Genomic DNA, 16,417 nt, shown 5'->3' with positions numbered 1-16,417 from the left:
GTCTAATTTCCCTTAAATTAACTCATTTTCCGTCTATATCGTAGTATCAACGCACCCCCTTACAAAAACAATCACCTAAAACAAGATAATACTTAAAATTGAACAAGAACAAACCTTTCTTGCTTGATATTAAACAAGAAAGGATTTAATTTGCTAGCTAAATAGCAATTGTCTAAACTCTGAACAATACCACTAGATATTCTACACAACTGCGATTTTTCCAACAATTCAAATAATTGAACAAAAATACCAAAATCGTTTCAATCATTACAACTCATCACCTAACATTACAGAATTCAATGATTGCATCGAAAATTTCCTAAGAAAACATGATCTTTAACAAAAACTAGTAGAAACCCCAGATCTTAAATTCAATAACCTTTTCAATTCATCAATATGCATTAGAAAAAATTAATCAAATCCATCGTTGAATAAATAAGCGAATCAATCAATCAAATTAGGATTCGAGCAAATATCTAGGGTAACATCAAATTGTTTGAAGAATAACTCAATTGAAACAGAATATTTAATCGGCAGATTGAAATCGCAAACCTTAGTTAATCTTTGAGAAATGAATATGCCTGATGAAAGTGAGCTTGGTGGGAGTGGAGAGAGATTGTTGCCTTAGTTTTTTGGAGGGGAAAACAAACAACAATCTCTCTCCACTTCCAACACGCTCTCTCAAGCAGTAATCTTGGTAATGATCAACCATTAAACAAGAATTGCACATACTGAATGATGAGGAAGTTTTTTTCAGATTTGCAGATTTGCAGATTTGATATGAACTGGTAGAAATTGAATCCAGGAGTTGAGAGTTGATGAACGACTTGAATGAAAGTGACTGAATGAGGGAGTAAATAAGAGACTTCCCAAGTGTATGACTATATGATTTGGGCCTCCAAAGTGTAGGACTATATCTAGTCACTAGATTAAACCCCGTGCAATACACGTTTGTTAAATAATTCTAATGACAATAAAATAATGAATTTTACCAAAAATAATAGATATATAAATATTATAAATAGACTTAGTAGTAAAAAGTATGAAATATTGTGAAAGAAATTAATTAAATATATACGGAGTAATAGTTATAATGGCTAATTTGATATTTAAGGACATTTATTTTTGATTTTATATAAACTAAAAGTCATAATTTAATTACAATAAGTTTTTTTTAGTAAGTGGTTTTGGAGGGAAATCATTTTACAATATTTTGCCAAGTGTTCTCTAAGTTTCGCCTTTAGTATAATGTAATTGATGATTGAAACGATTCTAATAACTACCCTAGGTTGCATGAGAATGGGTATTGAGTATTGACACAGATATGGTACAAAACGGATACGAAAAAATGTACTCTACTTTATCCACTTTTAAAGCACCTAATATAAAAATAAAATGATATAAAGTATCACCCGGTTTTCTCATTAAAAAAAAAAAGGTAAAGATCCCATATCATAGTAGGACATGGTCCAAGACGTACCGTCGTGTGTTCCACGAGTGTCGGTGTCTGACACGGTGTCCGACACGGACACGACAGTTGGATGAAGTGTCCATGTATCCTAGCAAGTACCTACAAGGCTAACGCTATATATATATTTTTTCTTTATTTATAAATTACAAACATTAGTTAAAAATTAATAAGCAAATAATCTTGTGTGTCGGTGTGTTTCTTATTTATCTTAATCTTATGTTCTGTTTCTTGCTTAAAAAAAAAAAAAAAAAAAAAAAGTTAGATAACAAAAGAACCCTAAATATATTTTTTTTTCGTGAACTTTTTTATTTTATTTTATTGTTTGAGTACTCAACTCAATTTATAGTGACAAACTCAAAACCCCATTACTCTGATATCACGGTTCTACCAAAGTCTCAAACGCCCAATACACGTTCATGGTATGTAACATAAGCGAAGAAGATTCATAAACATACCATTATAAATTGTAAGTCTTTTTAATAGTTGTGCATCTTTTTCAATTTCCAAAATTTTTACAAATTTTGCAAATAAAATTGTTAAGGAGAGATTTTAACTCAACTCAATTCTTCTTTGTTGTTGGTAGAATTTTGTTTTTATTCATTCCCTATCCTTGTTCTTTGGATTATGATCATCTAATAGTTTGGTTAATTATTGTAAAGTTTTGGAGGTGGTATTCGAGTTATAGGAGCATTATTTTATAATAGGGAGGTTAATTGATTCGATCAAATAACTGATAAGTTTAGGCATTCATTATAGGAGATCATGAGATCATATATTGTCTTGTTATTCCCTTGTAGAACGTAAATACGTTGTACCTAATAAAAAAAATTAACTAATTTAAGTAGCATAATTAACATAATTAGGCTACTAAAATTTCCATATCACTACTTTGAACCTGTTATTATACTAATAATGTACAGACTAGTATAATGTACAGACTAGTTGGTAGTTCAATCAAACTTTCTTAGTTGTGATTGGTTATTTGTATTTAAATGCAAACTCCTGCTCTATTTCCTAATGTATTGTGTATGAAAGCTTCATCAACTCTCTTTTCTTTGTATACATGGAAAGAATGCACGAGTAAAGATTGCGATTTGTATCCATGTTTCTAATCTGTTGTGTTATGATGTTAGTATTATTAGTTATCAATGAAACATCAGTGATTCAATATGAAGAGACGACGTAATCTAAGGTGCTCGAAGAAGAAGTGTAAACTAGGAGGAGGAATAGACAAGATTAGCAATTTGCCAGATCATTTATTGGGTAATATCTTCTCTTTGCTTCCTATAGAAGATGCAGTTAAAACATGTGTTTTGTCATCGAGATGGAGAACATTATGGACGACTTTAGTAACTACTCTAGAACTTATTTGGATCGAAAAGAAAGGGTTAATGAAGTTTGAGGGATTGGTGGATCATGTTCTTCGCCATTGCAGATCAACAAACTTAGAAAAGTTTCATTTGTTTTTCCCTGAAATAAAAGATAAATTGACTCGTATCAATGGATGGATATCTTCTGCACTTAATAGGAAACCAAAACAACTGATTTTGGAAATGGGTAGCAATTTTATAGATTTCGGACTTATTAATGTTTTTCCTACATACCCTGAATGCATTCTCAATTATAACACAATGGTAGTCCTTAAATTGAAGTCATGTTTCAAAGTCGAGATAATTGATTCCTTGGTTTCTTTCCCATGCCTTAATACTCTTCATTTTACGGGGTGGTTTCCTTATCATAGCTCTGTAGTACATAAGCTCATCTCTTCTAGTCCTGCTTTAGAGGTGCTAAACCTTAGAGGAATCCTTGAACCACAAATCTATTTAACCTTTAACATCTCTGTTCCCACTTTGAAAGTGTTGCACTTGGAATTGAGAACGGGTGATAATGAGCACTACTTCACCATTGATACCCCGAAACTTGAAGATCTTTGTATCAAAGATGAAACACTCGCATGCTATTCCTTGAAAAACTTGGATTCTATAGTTAATGTTCGTGTTGATTATGATGTTTGTTGTATTGAAGATTTAGATGAACTTGTACATGTCAACCGACTGTTTGCACTTCATAAAAAAATTTCTCAAGCCAAACGCTTGTCATTTTCAGCTAATTCTATTCTAGTAAGTTCTTTATTCTTGTGACTATCTATAAGATTTAGGTATTAACCGTGAAAGTTTTCATGCAATTCATTGAAATTGTTTGTATTGTGTATTTTAGATTCTTAATTTATCAGTGAATTTACCTTGGCCAACATTTTCTCAATTAAAAAGCTTGACATTGGGGGCAAGTATATTCTTCGATTGGACATTGCTCGCGAATTTTCTCAATAATTCACCTAAACTAGAGCATCTTGCATTACACAAGGTAAACTGCGTTAGGTGTTGTGTGCAGCTTAATCTTATTGGACTTCTTAAAATTGTAATGTGGTGATTGATTTAGAGACTTTGTTTATAAGAGGATGCATGTAATGCCAAAGATTATGTCTTGGAAAACCTATTTATGTGGAATCCACCGAAGAATGTTCCTGATTGTTTGAAGCTAAGCTTGAAATACGTCAAATTAGATTCATTTAAGGGACGACAAGATGAAATTCAACTAGTAGAGTATCTGTTGAACAATGCTCAAGTGTTAGACGTTATGGAGATCATTACTCACCCCTATCCTCTGGCAAACGAGTTGGCAGAGAAGCTAAAGGCATTTGTTAAAGCTTCTAAAGTCTACCTCTACAAGATGGATAAGAGGAAGATCTCTGGAAAAGATATGGAAAAAATGGTTGATTGAGATATTATGAGTACGACCTTATGTGTTTTTGTGATGTATTTTTTTTTTTTTTTTTTCTTCATAACAACGACGTTCTCTTACAATTTTATAAGTAATATTAGACATATTCTTTGGATTTGAAAATGTTCTTCATTCTCTAATGTTCTTTGGGAAAGGCGTCACGTTTTATGTTTTGGAACTGTCTTTTAAATAAGGAGCATGCACTATGCAGAAAGCGTTTTATTAGTATACATATCTATTTATCAACAATTTTTTTTTCGACTCAAATTATACAATTCTTATTGTATAGATTAGTGAGAATGAGGGGTGCACATTTCCACATTGACATTGTTTATATATAGTGGCAGTGATATTCCAGCCTTCCAAAGTCAATGAGCTGAAAAGGCCATCAGAATTCAGAGCTAACAATACTCCACATCTAATAATTATTATGAAATTAATAAATGACATGCAATTATGATACAAACTCAAAAAAAAGTAAATCTAAGAAGCTATCTGTAGAAACATTCTGAAAAGAGATCATCAGTCTACCTAGAAATGTGGTCTGGAAAAATGACCATCATGGTGTTGGCTGTGGTGGTGGTGTTGATGTCACGGATATCGACGCAAGCACAAACTCCTACAGATCCAGGGACACCCATAAGCAAGTCTTGCATTAAGGCTTTGACTCCTTGTGCTAAATATTTAAACCCAACCCCTGAGTCTGATCTAGCCTGCTGTGTTGATGCAACGTTGGCGCACTCGGATAATTCATCATGCATCTGTGAAGAGCAACCTGATATCAAAAGTTGTTGTAGCGCTGATCTTCTTGATAGTTTAGCTTGCATTTGTGACGCGTCTCAAAAGCCGGCCCTTGCTGAAGCTGTTGGCCTCACCAAAACCCAGGCCCTTAAGATTCCTAAACTCTGCGGATGGGATGGCATTGGATGCCGCAATGGTATGCCATCATCATTTATCAGAGTGAATGGTTTGACTTTGAAGTTGTTAATGGTCTTGAACTTTGATAGGTTTTTTTTTTAGAAGATCTTTCGTTCTAATACATTAAATTTGATTGTGTTATTGATTCCGCAGCTGCTACTCCAGAGGCTAAACAGACTGGTAAGGAAAGTTTTAATATGTTATACATACCATATGTTAAAAATATAAGAACAAACTCACAAACTCTTTTGGTTTCACTGCACATTATCAAATTAAACATTACTAATTTAAAACCTATTGCTCGTTAATCAAATATTTTCATGTCATTGTTTTCAGGAAAGAAGAAAGTAATTATTATAGCAGTCATTGTTTCATCTGTCACATTAGTGGTGCTAATTGTCATAGGCATTGGCATTTATAGGAGTAATAGGACAAAACGAAAGAAGACACATGATGTTACAAATCTTCAAAATGGTAACAACCAAAACTCCAGAGTTCTTTTTTTTTCGAAGTCAATAGAAAATGAGTAATTGTAGTTGTTATCTGATGAGCAGCAACCAGAAAAGATTTTGATCATTTGATAACAGCTGAGTCGTTACAATATGACTTGGTCACGCTTGAAGCTGCCACTAACAACTTCTCAATTAACAACAAGATAGGCGAAGGAGGGTTTGGTGGTGTATACAAGGTACTTAAACACATCCTACTTTGTTTAAAGATAGGGATTAAAGATGTAATTTCAAATATAACATTTTTCGTTGTTTGTCAACAAAGCATGATATTTTTTTGTTAAGATTCGGATGTATGAGATGTAGGCTAAGTTTTAAGACTAAGCTCGTCGATGTTTGCAATTATCTTAGGGTACCTTACAAAATGGTCAAGAAGTAGGGGTGAAGAGGCTGTCAAAGACCTCTGGACAAGGTAACAAAGAATTTGAGAATGAAGTTGTATTTTTAGCAAAGCTTCAACATCGAAATCTGGTCAAGCTATTAGGATTTTGCTTGACGAGTAAGGACAAGTTGCTTGTTTACGAATATGTGCCCAACCGAAGCCTTGATTATTTCCTTTTTGGTACGGTACATGTAATGCAATTATAGATGCATGAAGTTGTTTCCTTAATAAGCTGTTTTACAATTTATTTCAATGTGTATTATAAAATACATGCTTATTTAACAGATCAGGCTAAACAAGGCTACTTAAATTGGGCAACGCGTTACAATATAATTAAAGGCATTGCTAGAGGACTGCAGTATCTTCATGAAGATTCTCGGCTTAAAATTATCCACCGTGATCTTAAAGCAGCAAATATTCTGCTCGATGCAGAAATGAATCCAAAAATTGCAGATTTTGGCATTGCTAAGAATTTTGATGTCCAATTGACTCAGAAGACTACAAACAGAATTGTTGGGACTTAGTAAGTCTATCTCATCAATTACTCTATTAAATTAGCTTTAAAAATTGAATGATCAATCTGATTTATTAGTAAACTCAATATTTAATCTAGAGAGTTTAGTTTTAATTAACAAAAGATAATTTAGAGCTCAGTTTTGGTCAGGAGATTTCGTTATGTTTTAATCAAGAAATATAGTTATGTTTAGTGAAAAAATAAGAGCCTAATAATTTTTAGGGATTACCTTTTCAATTTCAGTGGATATATGGCTCCGGAATATGCAATGCATGGACAATTCTCGACAAAATCAGATGTATACAGTTTTGGTATACTAATATTGGAGATTATAAGAGGTCAAAAAATTAGCAGCTTCTATAAATCAGGATCTGGCGAAACTCTTATCAGCTTTGTAAGTATATGCCTTTGTTAAATTAGTACGGAGTAGTGTTCAATTCACATGAAGTTTTCTTATATTTATCTTATTAGTCTTGTAAACTTATCTGAACCTATTAGTCTTTATATTGTCTTATAAGGTGACGAGAACATAAGCTTTGTTTCCTTGGAAATCTATCATGTTGGTTGTTTCTGTGTCATATTCACTTAATATTAGAATGAATAACTTGAGGATATTGCAAACTATGTCCTGCAGCTAGAATCAGCATTATATTGACAGCATCATGTACATGATGATACAATAATTGAGTTTGGGCTAAAATAAACCAGAATCTTTGGGTGATGAATTTGATGATCAATTGCAATTTGTTGTTGGCAGGCTTGGAAAAGTTACAGTGACAACAGAGCATTAGACTTTATGGATCCAACATTAAGAAGTTCATATGTGAACAATGAAGTCACAAAATGCCTTCATCTTGGATTATTATGTGTTCAAGACGATATTAGGAAGAGACCACCTATGTCAACCATAATTCACATGCTTCACTCTGAACCCGACTCATCTATCTCTTTGGTGCCTCAACGCCCTTCATCGATGTATCTGATAGATATGGATCAAACAACATCTACTACAAAAAGTGATACTGGCTCAACACCGCCACATTCTCATATGCAGGAAGCATCTACCACTACTGCTTGTACACTTCCTAGGTAGCAGAGATCAAATTTGTAATTGCATTGGAGTTGTATTGAGTGATCAAAGTGATGCTGCCAACTCTACATGGAAGCTCAACATGAGTAACTAAACATATTTTATTATCAAACATGTGCCTTGGAATTGAAACTTTGAAAAACAAATTTAAGGAAGTATTTTTGGCATGAATGGAGAGCATTACATATATACAAGGCATTTACTATTCAAAATGGGGGTGTCTTCTCTTGGCTAAAAATAGTGTAGATACATATCAAGGGCTTATTAATTTGGTAGAATCTGATAGATGAATATGTATGTTATGAGTATACTTGTATAGCATATATATCAAATGTTGTACGAGTAAATTCAATGACTAGATGTTGTATCAAATGATGTATATTCTTGTTTTTTAGGCCAATATTGAAGCATAAGTATTGCATACAATATCACAAATGGTGTATGTTATTTTTAATAAGTTTGACCCAAAAAAAAAAAAAAAAAAAAAATCATTCAATCAAAATTGAGTATAGTGGTCATCATGTCAGGATGACTGTTATAGAATTTTCACGAGTGCATAAGCTGAAAGGCGTTACTCTCCTATTGGTGAGAGTTAGTTGGTTACAAACTTTCAATCCAACTAATTTAAACTTGTTTTATATATAGTAATGGAGGTAGTGAAAGTATCATCAATTTCTGTAAATTGATCCAAAAATGAGCCTAACTCACAATCCTCGCATATTACTAAAGTATGTTGTGGAAATCCTTCCATTTACTCAATCTACTCAAACAGGCTGCTATGCCACAATCATAACAATAAAAGACATTAAAAGAGAAGCACAAATTTGAAGTTGAATGTTTGGCACTGTTTTCGGGCCGTCTGCTGTTGGCGGGCTTGGCACCTTAGCTGCTATGAGAGGATCTTCACGCACATCAGATACACCAATGACCGTAGCAGTGATAGGTGTGCCTTCTATATCAAAGATTTGTATCACGCGACCAGGTTGAACTGGTTGCATGTACGTGACGTTCATCTTCAGGCATCGATTCTCTGCAAAAATAATAAATGATTAAAACTTGAACAATGGGAAAAAAATATGTTGGTTAACGTAGATTTACTAGAGTATCACTATCCTGTCGGTCCAAAATTTCTCCCTCATCAACCTCACACAGGTTAGTGCGGAGATCGAGGAGGAAATATAAAGGGATCCCCGTCCTCAAAGTGCCCCTATTATTGATGAATGAACCTCTAAATTTTTAGGTTGAAAGGTCCTTTGTTTACCATTAGACTACAACTCATATTCCCTTCATTCCTAAATAATTGACACAGTCAAATTTGACACACATGTCAATGCACTAGTTTGACCCTAAATATATATAATTAAATATTCATATAAATTATTTAAAAACTAATATTAGAAATCTCTTTATAATACTTATGTAACTATTAACTATATATATATTTATGATAAAAGTTGTTTATTTAAAAAAAAAAAAAAAATACAATGGTCAAAAGTTAGTATATAAATAGTGAAAAAGATTAAATGTGCCAATTATTTAAGAACGGATGGAGTAGCTGGCAATATAAACATAGATACATACGGATTTTATTAAGGTAAGAATAGGAAGGGAGCCTTACTCCTATAAGCTGCGGCTGTTTTGGGGAAATCGGTCACAACACCATCAACTTTAGCTGCCATGGCATATGTATTGATCTCGACAATTGGATCCAAAAATACGTCAAATGCCTTGCTCAGATGTTCATTTCTTAGAAATTCTACATACACGGGTAGCCCATAAGAATGAAACTTTGATACAACATCAGGCATGCTAGTAAGGAATCTCTTGTCTTTTAGATATGGAAGTACGGATTTGGTGTTGAGAATCACGGAATCAGCAAAAGTCTTTATATATTCAATGGTATTGTTGTCAGCCCCACGAATAACCTCGTCGATATCATAAACAAGTTCGTACTTGTTCCCCATCATTGCCATCAGGACTGAGCTGCTAGTAGACTCGATCATAACACGCTTTGCAGAATAACGGTTATAACCAGCCTTGTCTAAGGCATCCAAAACTGGGTCAACTATGTTCAAGCCCTGGTGTTCTGCTAGGTATTTCGCATTCTGTGTAATGACATCATGATAAATAAGATGGAGTTTTATTGAAGTTTCAAACATGTAGCGTAGGACTATACAAGATTCCGACAAGAAGAATAGCAAAATTTGCAAGGAAAGACTTTTTAAGAGGAAAACTTTGTGAAGAAAGATCTATATTAACATAAAAGTTGTGAGAAAAGACCTTATAATTAAATTACGTGAGGTTATGAATGGTAAACTTTCTCACCTCTATCTTGATCAAAACACCTGAAATTGAACTCGCATTTTTTGCAAGGTCCAAGAAGCTGGCCAAGGATAATATTTTCCCAGAATTCTTGAATTTGGGATTACTGTATAGTAAGCCATTGGAAAATGGGCTTGAAATTTCACCTGAAAAAAAAAGGGATACAAATGGACGTTACAAATATTACTAGAGCTACTGAAAAAAGGGGCTAAGGCGGCTAGTGCCAAGTTCCGGAGCACATCAATTTCTCCATGCACCAAGTTGATTTATAATTGACGAGCATCTAGCGTATAATAATAGAATCAACTTATTAATATTAAGTGAATGACAAGACCAACTTACGTTGCGCATCTTTAATCTCTTCCCAATTCAGACTAGATGAAATAACTCCAGAATTATTTGTATTGGAACAGAAAGGCACCCCGTCGTTTGATAATTGAGCAGGGCAGTCAATCACATCAGCACCATCTTCGATAGCTTTTGCGTATGCTAAGTCAGTACATGCAGGGAAATCTCCACTCGCCCCAAGATGTGATATAACCAATAGCTTAACTAGAGTACAATTTAAAAAAAAAAAAAAAAAAAAAAAAAATTGACAATCTAGCAGTATTTGAATATCTCATCGGTTTTAAAATAAGGATATTTTGTGAAAAACTACCTTTTATACTTTGAATTTTGCGAAAAACTACCCTAAAAACAAAATGTTGTAATTAACTACCTTATAAAAAGTATAAAATGTTGTAATTAACTACCTTATAAAGTATAAAATGTTGTAATTGACTACCTCCCACCGGAATAACACAGATTTTTATTTTCCGGTGTTGACCATGTCATGTGAGGGTCACATGACTCTTTAATGGCTTAATTCCCCCATTTCTCCCAAATTTTCCCGCTTTAAACCAACTCTTTTCCTTAACAATACAATTATTTATATTTTATATTGTTTATTTGCAACCCCTTTGATAATTATATGGGCTGAATTGGTGTAAAGTAGGAAAATTTGGGGAAAAGAGGGGAATTAAGTCATTAAAGGGTCACGTGACCCTCACGTGACATGGTCAACGTCGGGAAATAAAAGTCAAATGTGTTCATTACGGTATAAGGTAGTCAATTACAACGTTTTACATTTTATAAGGTAGTTAATTACAACATTTTGTTTTTAGAGTAGTTTTTCGCAAAATTGGAGTTTAAAAGGTAGTTTTTTCACAAAAAATCCTTAAAAAAATTGTACCAATTTGATTTACATACTTGTAAGTTATCAATGTAGTCATTATTATTGTTATTTATAGACAGGCTAATTCGTAACTGGTAAGAACTTGTTAGGGAGTACTCATTAAGTTAAGAATAAAAGATACAAACCTTCCGATGATGCATTTGTGCCTAGATGAGCAAAGCATTCTGCAAAATGAATATATAATCAGTAATTGCACATAAATAAAAAGTTACCAATCTCACTATTTGTCCAATGTTTGTTCCACCCTAAATTTCTACTCGTACAAGTATTATCAGAAATATAATCCTCGTTGCACTAAAATTGTCCTATTTTAATTAGTCCATTATTTATCTGCTTGTTCACCTGAAAGCATCTTGGGGAGATATTTTTTTGTGGTTGCGCCTAGGGTGTTAATTTGAAAAAATACGCCATTAAAGGAATGAGCCGAGCAGAGTCAATGATATAAGTCTAGCTAACAAGTACTCCGTATAATACCATTGGATGGTATAATATATTGTGCACTCTAACATGATGTGAAAAAAATCAGAAGAAATAGTTGAGGTAATCTTTAAGGGACGGAAGGAGTATATGGGGAAAAAGAACAAATCTCACCTCTAGCTTCAGACGCAGTTATAGGGAAATCAGACAACACACCGTCCACAGAAAAGTTTCCGTTGTCAATGAAAGAAAGATACTCAGCAACTGGGTCGTAACTATGATTGTACCCAAAGGGAACATCATTCGCAAAATCTGCAGCAAAAACCTCAAGCCCAACTTTGTGAGCATCTGCAACCAAAGAAGTATGAGGTAGCAGGTACAAGGTTTCATCAAGGGGCCATATGTACGTCTTCGGGACAAGGATTCCAGCAGCGAATGTTTTAATCATGGTAAGATTCTTCAAGAGAGAATTATAAGTTTGGTTCGTTGAAGGTTCTGTTGAATCTTTGTCAAGAAATCGAAAAACCGACTTTGTTTTGTTTGATGCCGATGGTAGTATAAGTGCAAGTTCTCGTAAGAAGTTAAGCTCAGGTGATGATATGTGAGTAACTTGTATGTTCTCTAAAACATTAAGGACATAGTTCAACATGCTCAAATTATGTTGGACGTAGAAAATGTCATACTGCACAAAGAATATCAAGCTATTAATCACTACGAGTACCATTATGATTAATTGCAATTAGCCCATCTTGTATGTGGTCATTTAAAGTAACCCCTAATCTCATGTAATACCAATCGAGTAACCCATATAACACTGACTGAGTAATTCTATAACAATGACAAAGTAACCCCTTTAACAGTGACCGAGTAACCTCATTACACTAGTACTGAAGTAACCCTTAAAGTGATTGGCCATACGATATAGAGGAAAGGGTTTAATGTTTTAGGATGTGAAAAAATAAATGAGGGAAAAGCACAAGTTATGGGTCCCTTTGACGTCTCAGTTAAAATTTTCGTCAAAATTTGAAATAGGGGTGGTGCAATAAAAAACTTAGGTACTAATTTTTTTTTTTTTTGTTTTTTTTTTTTACCAGAAAAAACTTAGGTACTTAAAAGGTGCTTTAGTAAAAAAAAATACATAAAAGATGGTTTTTTCAAAAAAAGTTGATCAAAAAAGATGGTTTACACCAATTTTGTCTAGTTATTAATAAATTTTTTATTAAGTTGCAAAATACACTTATATTTTTTTTTTTTTTGAGGAAATATACACTTATATTATACCTGAACATTTAACCAGAAACCTGTTTCAGGTTGGGTTTTCATAAACGCGCCTTCAACAGTCTCAATTTGGAACAGATCATCAAAAGCTGAACTTCGAGAATTAATTCCTTGAGTCACTGCAAGATGTGGGAATAATATAGAAAGTTACGCATAACAACAATGTGTTGACATATAAAACACTGAAGAATAATTATACCGCATTATATAGTGAATTGCTAAATACCGCCAACAAAATTTATCAAACCGCCAACATTTCAAGTAAAGGGACAACATTGCCCTTACTAAAATCTTCCCCATATTCTTTCTCTTAACTTCATTCCATGATTTCCATCCACCACTTCTAAAGCAACCACATCAACCATCACCAATCACACCACCGGTATCACCCACGCCACCATGTCGACCACTACAGACCCACAACCACCGCGTCAACCACCACCATCTACACCAGATTGCCAAGAATAATAACAGTTAATCAACATAATTATCTACAACAATAGTAATAAAATTAATTATAATTATTTTGTAATAATAATAACAATTAATTAGAATAAGTTTTTAATAAAAAAAATAAGTTTTTTTTTTTAAAAAAAAAAGTTGCTGGCTAACGATGCTCAAAACCGGTTGGCCGCCACCGGTAACCGGCGGTTAAACCGATAGACCAGCATGGTCAACCGGTTTTGACCGTCGGTTACCGGTGGCGGTCAACCAGCTTTAGGCACCGGTTACCAGCCACCGGAATTTTAAAAAAAAAAAAAAAAAACCTTAAATTCAAAACAAAAAACTAATCGGCAAATTTACCTCCTTCCTCGGTTTCCAGCCATGTCCCCACCGTCACCCATGTACGCGCCACCACCTCTTGAACGTCGTTGACTGGTACGTCGGTTGTCTCTGTGGTGGTGGTGGTGGCTGTTTTTGGGGATCTTGAGGGTTGTTGATGAGAGAGAAAAAAGAAAGAGGAGAAAGATAGGTTTGGGTTTAGTATTTTAGTAAGGGCAATAATGACATTTTGCTTACAAAGTTGACGGTTTTGATAATTTTTGTTCGCGGTATGTAACACCTCCCATATGCATGTCTTGATTCATGGAAGGCGGAAGTGTTTGGCAACTTACAATTAATTGATGATAGTTCCTCGAGAGTAAAATCGATGGTGAAACACCCTTCTCTTTCCACACCATTCACAACATACGTATTCGTCCTATCTTGGTCGTATACGTTTAAAACGTCAGAAAAGTTATCTAACTTGATATGAGGGAAGCATATACCAACGCTATCCTTTGTCAACTGGACATCACACCATAACTTCACATCCGGCACACTCAATGTCGTTGCCAATTCGTATGCGTTTGCGCTAGAATCAGGATAAAACCCTGAAAATCCACCGCGAGCTATTACTAACGGCGGAGACCCTGCAAAACATTTTGTCCCTCCGTTAGAGGTCAATCAATCAAGTTGACATACACCTTTTTGTCATTAAAAGCTATTAAATAATAAACATGGTTCACATTATTATATCGTTAAGACGTTAATTAACCACTAATATTACAAATGTTATGAATCACTATGTTAAAAAGTTATTATAAAGGTTATAAGAGGTTAATATATTTTTTAATAAATCCTAATTTTGATATTTTATTTATTTTATTTTTGTTTTTTTTTAAACAATCCTAACTTCGATATTTGTTGTGAAGATATTGTCACATTTTCTAATTACCCAATCAAAATTTTTTTTAATACTTCTTTAGAAACTATTGTTTGTTCAATACTTCTTTAGAAACTATCGTTTGTTCAATAAAAGTAATCCGTTAATGGTAATGTATCGTACTCATGGACTTTTTGTGTGTTTAACTAATACGACCTAGCTTGTTTTCGAAAAAATAAAATTGAGAAATGAATTTATAGAGGTATAGATAAGAGAGTACATACCATCGAGTGTCAACCAAGTATGGTTAGGTTTCTGGGCAGAAGCAAATGCTGAGAGCTGAAGAAACAAAATTCCTGAAATAACTGTAAGTATAAGTTTAAAACCTTCCATTGCCTTCTGCACATAAATCACACGGCCGTGTGGCTTCGAGCTGAAATAATAAAGGAAGTACGGAATATATCGGAATAATATAAAGGGAAAGTTATTTTTCTTATTTTTGGGATAAGTTAACATAAAGGGGAAGAAGTGTGAAGAAGACTTTGCAAGTTTATCATTTAAATCTCTTCGTGTATTCAACTAATGAATTACTCTTTTTTTTTTTAAAGTAGTAGTTATTATTGTTATTTTTAAGAGAAATTATTTAGATACTTCTACTTGTAAGAGAAATTATTTAGATATACTCCTACTTGTATGGATAGATTATAGTATTGTGCCAGAAGTGGGAGTCGTGCACTAATGTCCTTAAATAATTAAGTGGATATACCAGACTATCTTCCTTGATTCTTGACTAATTAAGGGACGATTACAATTATCAATAAAAAAAACCCTTTAGGAGGACCGATAAATTATAGACATGTAATTATCACTAGGCAAAAAGCCGTAAAATACAGATATATGGATATTTGGCTAACAGATATAGAGTATATGATACACAATTGTAACACATCAAAATTAGCAATTCAAGTGAGGAATAGGTGCTAAGAGTTTCCCTTCCGGTTTTAGATGGTCTTGATCGATTTTTATCATCCACCCTTGTGAGTTGTGGCCCTCATTTTACTCTTTTTAACTCTCTACTATCCAAAAAATAGGTACTAGTAATTTCTACAACTTTTATTAAAAATAATTGCCACTTATTTTTACACAAATGATAAAATTAATTTTTTTTTATGCATAATGATAACAAAATTACTTCATATGCATAATAATAAAATTATTTAAATTGTGCAACGCACGAGTTTAATCTAGTTTAGACTAATGGTTAAAATTTCAAACTTTTAATAATAGGATAAAAGTTTACCGCTAAATCAAGAATTATTCATTAATTAATATTCACTCATCATCATCATCCATGGGATATAGATTCTTAAATTAGCTCATACATACATATACAACATACATTCATTATAACACAAAAGTTAGCAAATTAATCAAATTAGCTAGCCTTATAACCTGTGCAATGCAGGAATTGTTTATAGGTATATAATATAATTTTTTAATTTAATAATATGTTTTTTATTTTTTTGAATTACATTTTTCATGAAATGATGCCAAAGTCGATACTGAAGTTTTATAAGTAGCAACTTTACTGAATAATACAGTATGCTCTTTCAATGCGTGTTTATCGTTTGTATTACTTTACTTTGGTTGAATCTCATTGGAATGCATTTTTTTGTACTTTGTATCTCGTCGCTACTCATTTGGGTTAATAAGGGTTAGTTGAAATAAGAGAATTCAGGTGAAAAGAACGAAAGCTAATCTAGTCTCAAAACATTCAATGCATGGATTTACGACCGTACGACTCGGCACAAAATCTAATCTTCCTTGCCATGACGCCTTCTTAATTTCTTGAAGCA

General features: G+C 33.3%; 3 protein-coding genes across 3 annotated transcripts; 2 read left to right on the top strand and 1 right to left on the bottom strand.

The window, feature by feature from the left end:
* Positions 1-2,640: 2,640 nt before the first annotated feature.
* Positions 2,641-4,252, top strand: LOC145621924 (F-box/FBD/LRR-repeat protein At3g52680-like). Its single transcript, XM_081676367.1, has 3 exons — positions 2,641-3,591; positions 3,689-3,835; positions 3,929-4,252. Exons 1-3 carry the CDS (start codon positions 2,641-2,643, stop codon positions 4,250-4,252), a joined length of 1,422 nt encoding a protein of 473 aa, XP_081532493.1.
* Positions 4,253-4,789: 537 nt separating this feature from the next.
* LOC145621908 (cysteine-rich receptor-like protein kinase 10) lies at positions 4,790-7,668 on the top strand. Its single transcript, XM_081676366.1, has 8 exons — positions 4,790-5,219; positions 5,324-5,350; positions 5,507-5,644; positions 5,737-5,868; positions 6,029-6,241; positions 6,347-6,584; positions 6,819-6,969; positions 7,333-7,668. The coding sequence occupies exons 1-8, from the start codon at positions 4,790-4,792 to the stop codon at positions 7,666-7,668; spliced, it is 1,665 nt and encodes a 554-aa protein (XP_081532492.1).
* Positions 7,669-8,441: 773 nt separating this feature from the next.
* On the bottom strand, positions 8,442-14,954 carry LOC145621892 (glycerophosphodiester phosphodiesterase GDPDL3-like). Its single transcript, XM_081676365.1, has 9 exons — positions 14,846-14,954; positions 14,032-14,328; positions 12,920-13,035; positions 11,813-12,320; positions 11,347-11,385; positions 10,330-10,539; positions 9,991-10,133; positions 9,284-9,770; positions 8,442-8,695 (listed from the first exon to the last, which is right to left on the bottom strand). Exons 1-9 carry the CDS (start codon positions 14,952-14,954, stop codon positions 8,442-8,444), a joined length of 2,163 nt encoding a protein of 720 aa, XP_081532491.1.
* Between the last annotated feature and the right edge of the window lie 1,463 nt (positions 14,955-16,417).

Source organism: Chenopodium album, chromosome 3, assembly GCF_948465745.1.
Source record: "Chenopodium album chromosome 3, dcCheAlbu1.1, whole genome shotgun sequence".
NCBI lineage: Eukaryota > Viridiplantae > Streptophyta > Magnoliopsida > Caryophyllales > Amaranthaceae > Chenopodium > Chenopodium album.
The sequence above is the reverse complement of the archived record's forward strand: the minus strand, read 5'-3'. Positions and strand labels throughout refer to the sequence as shown.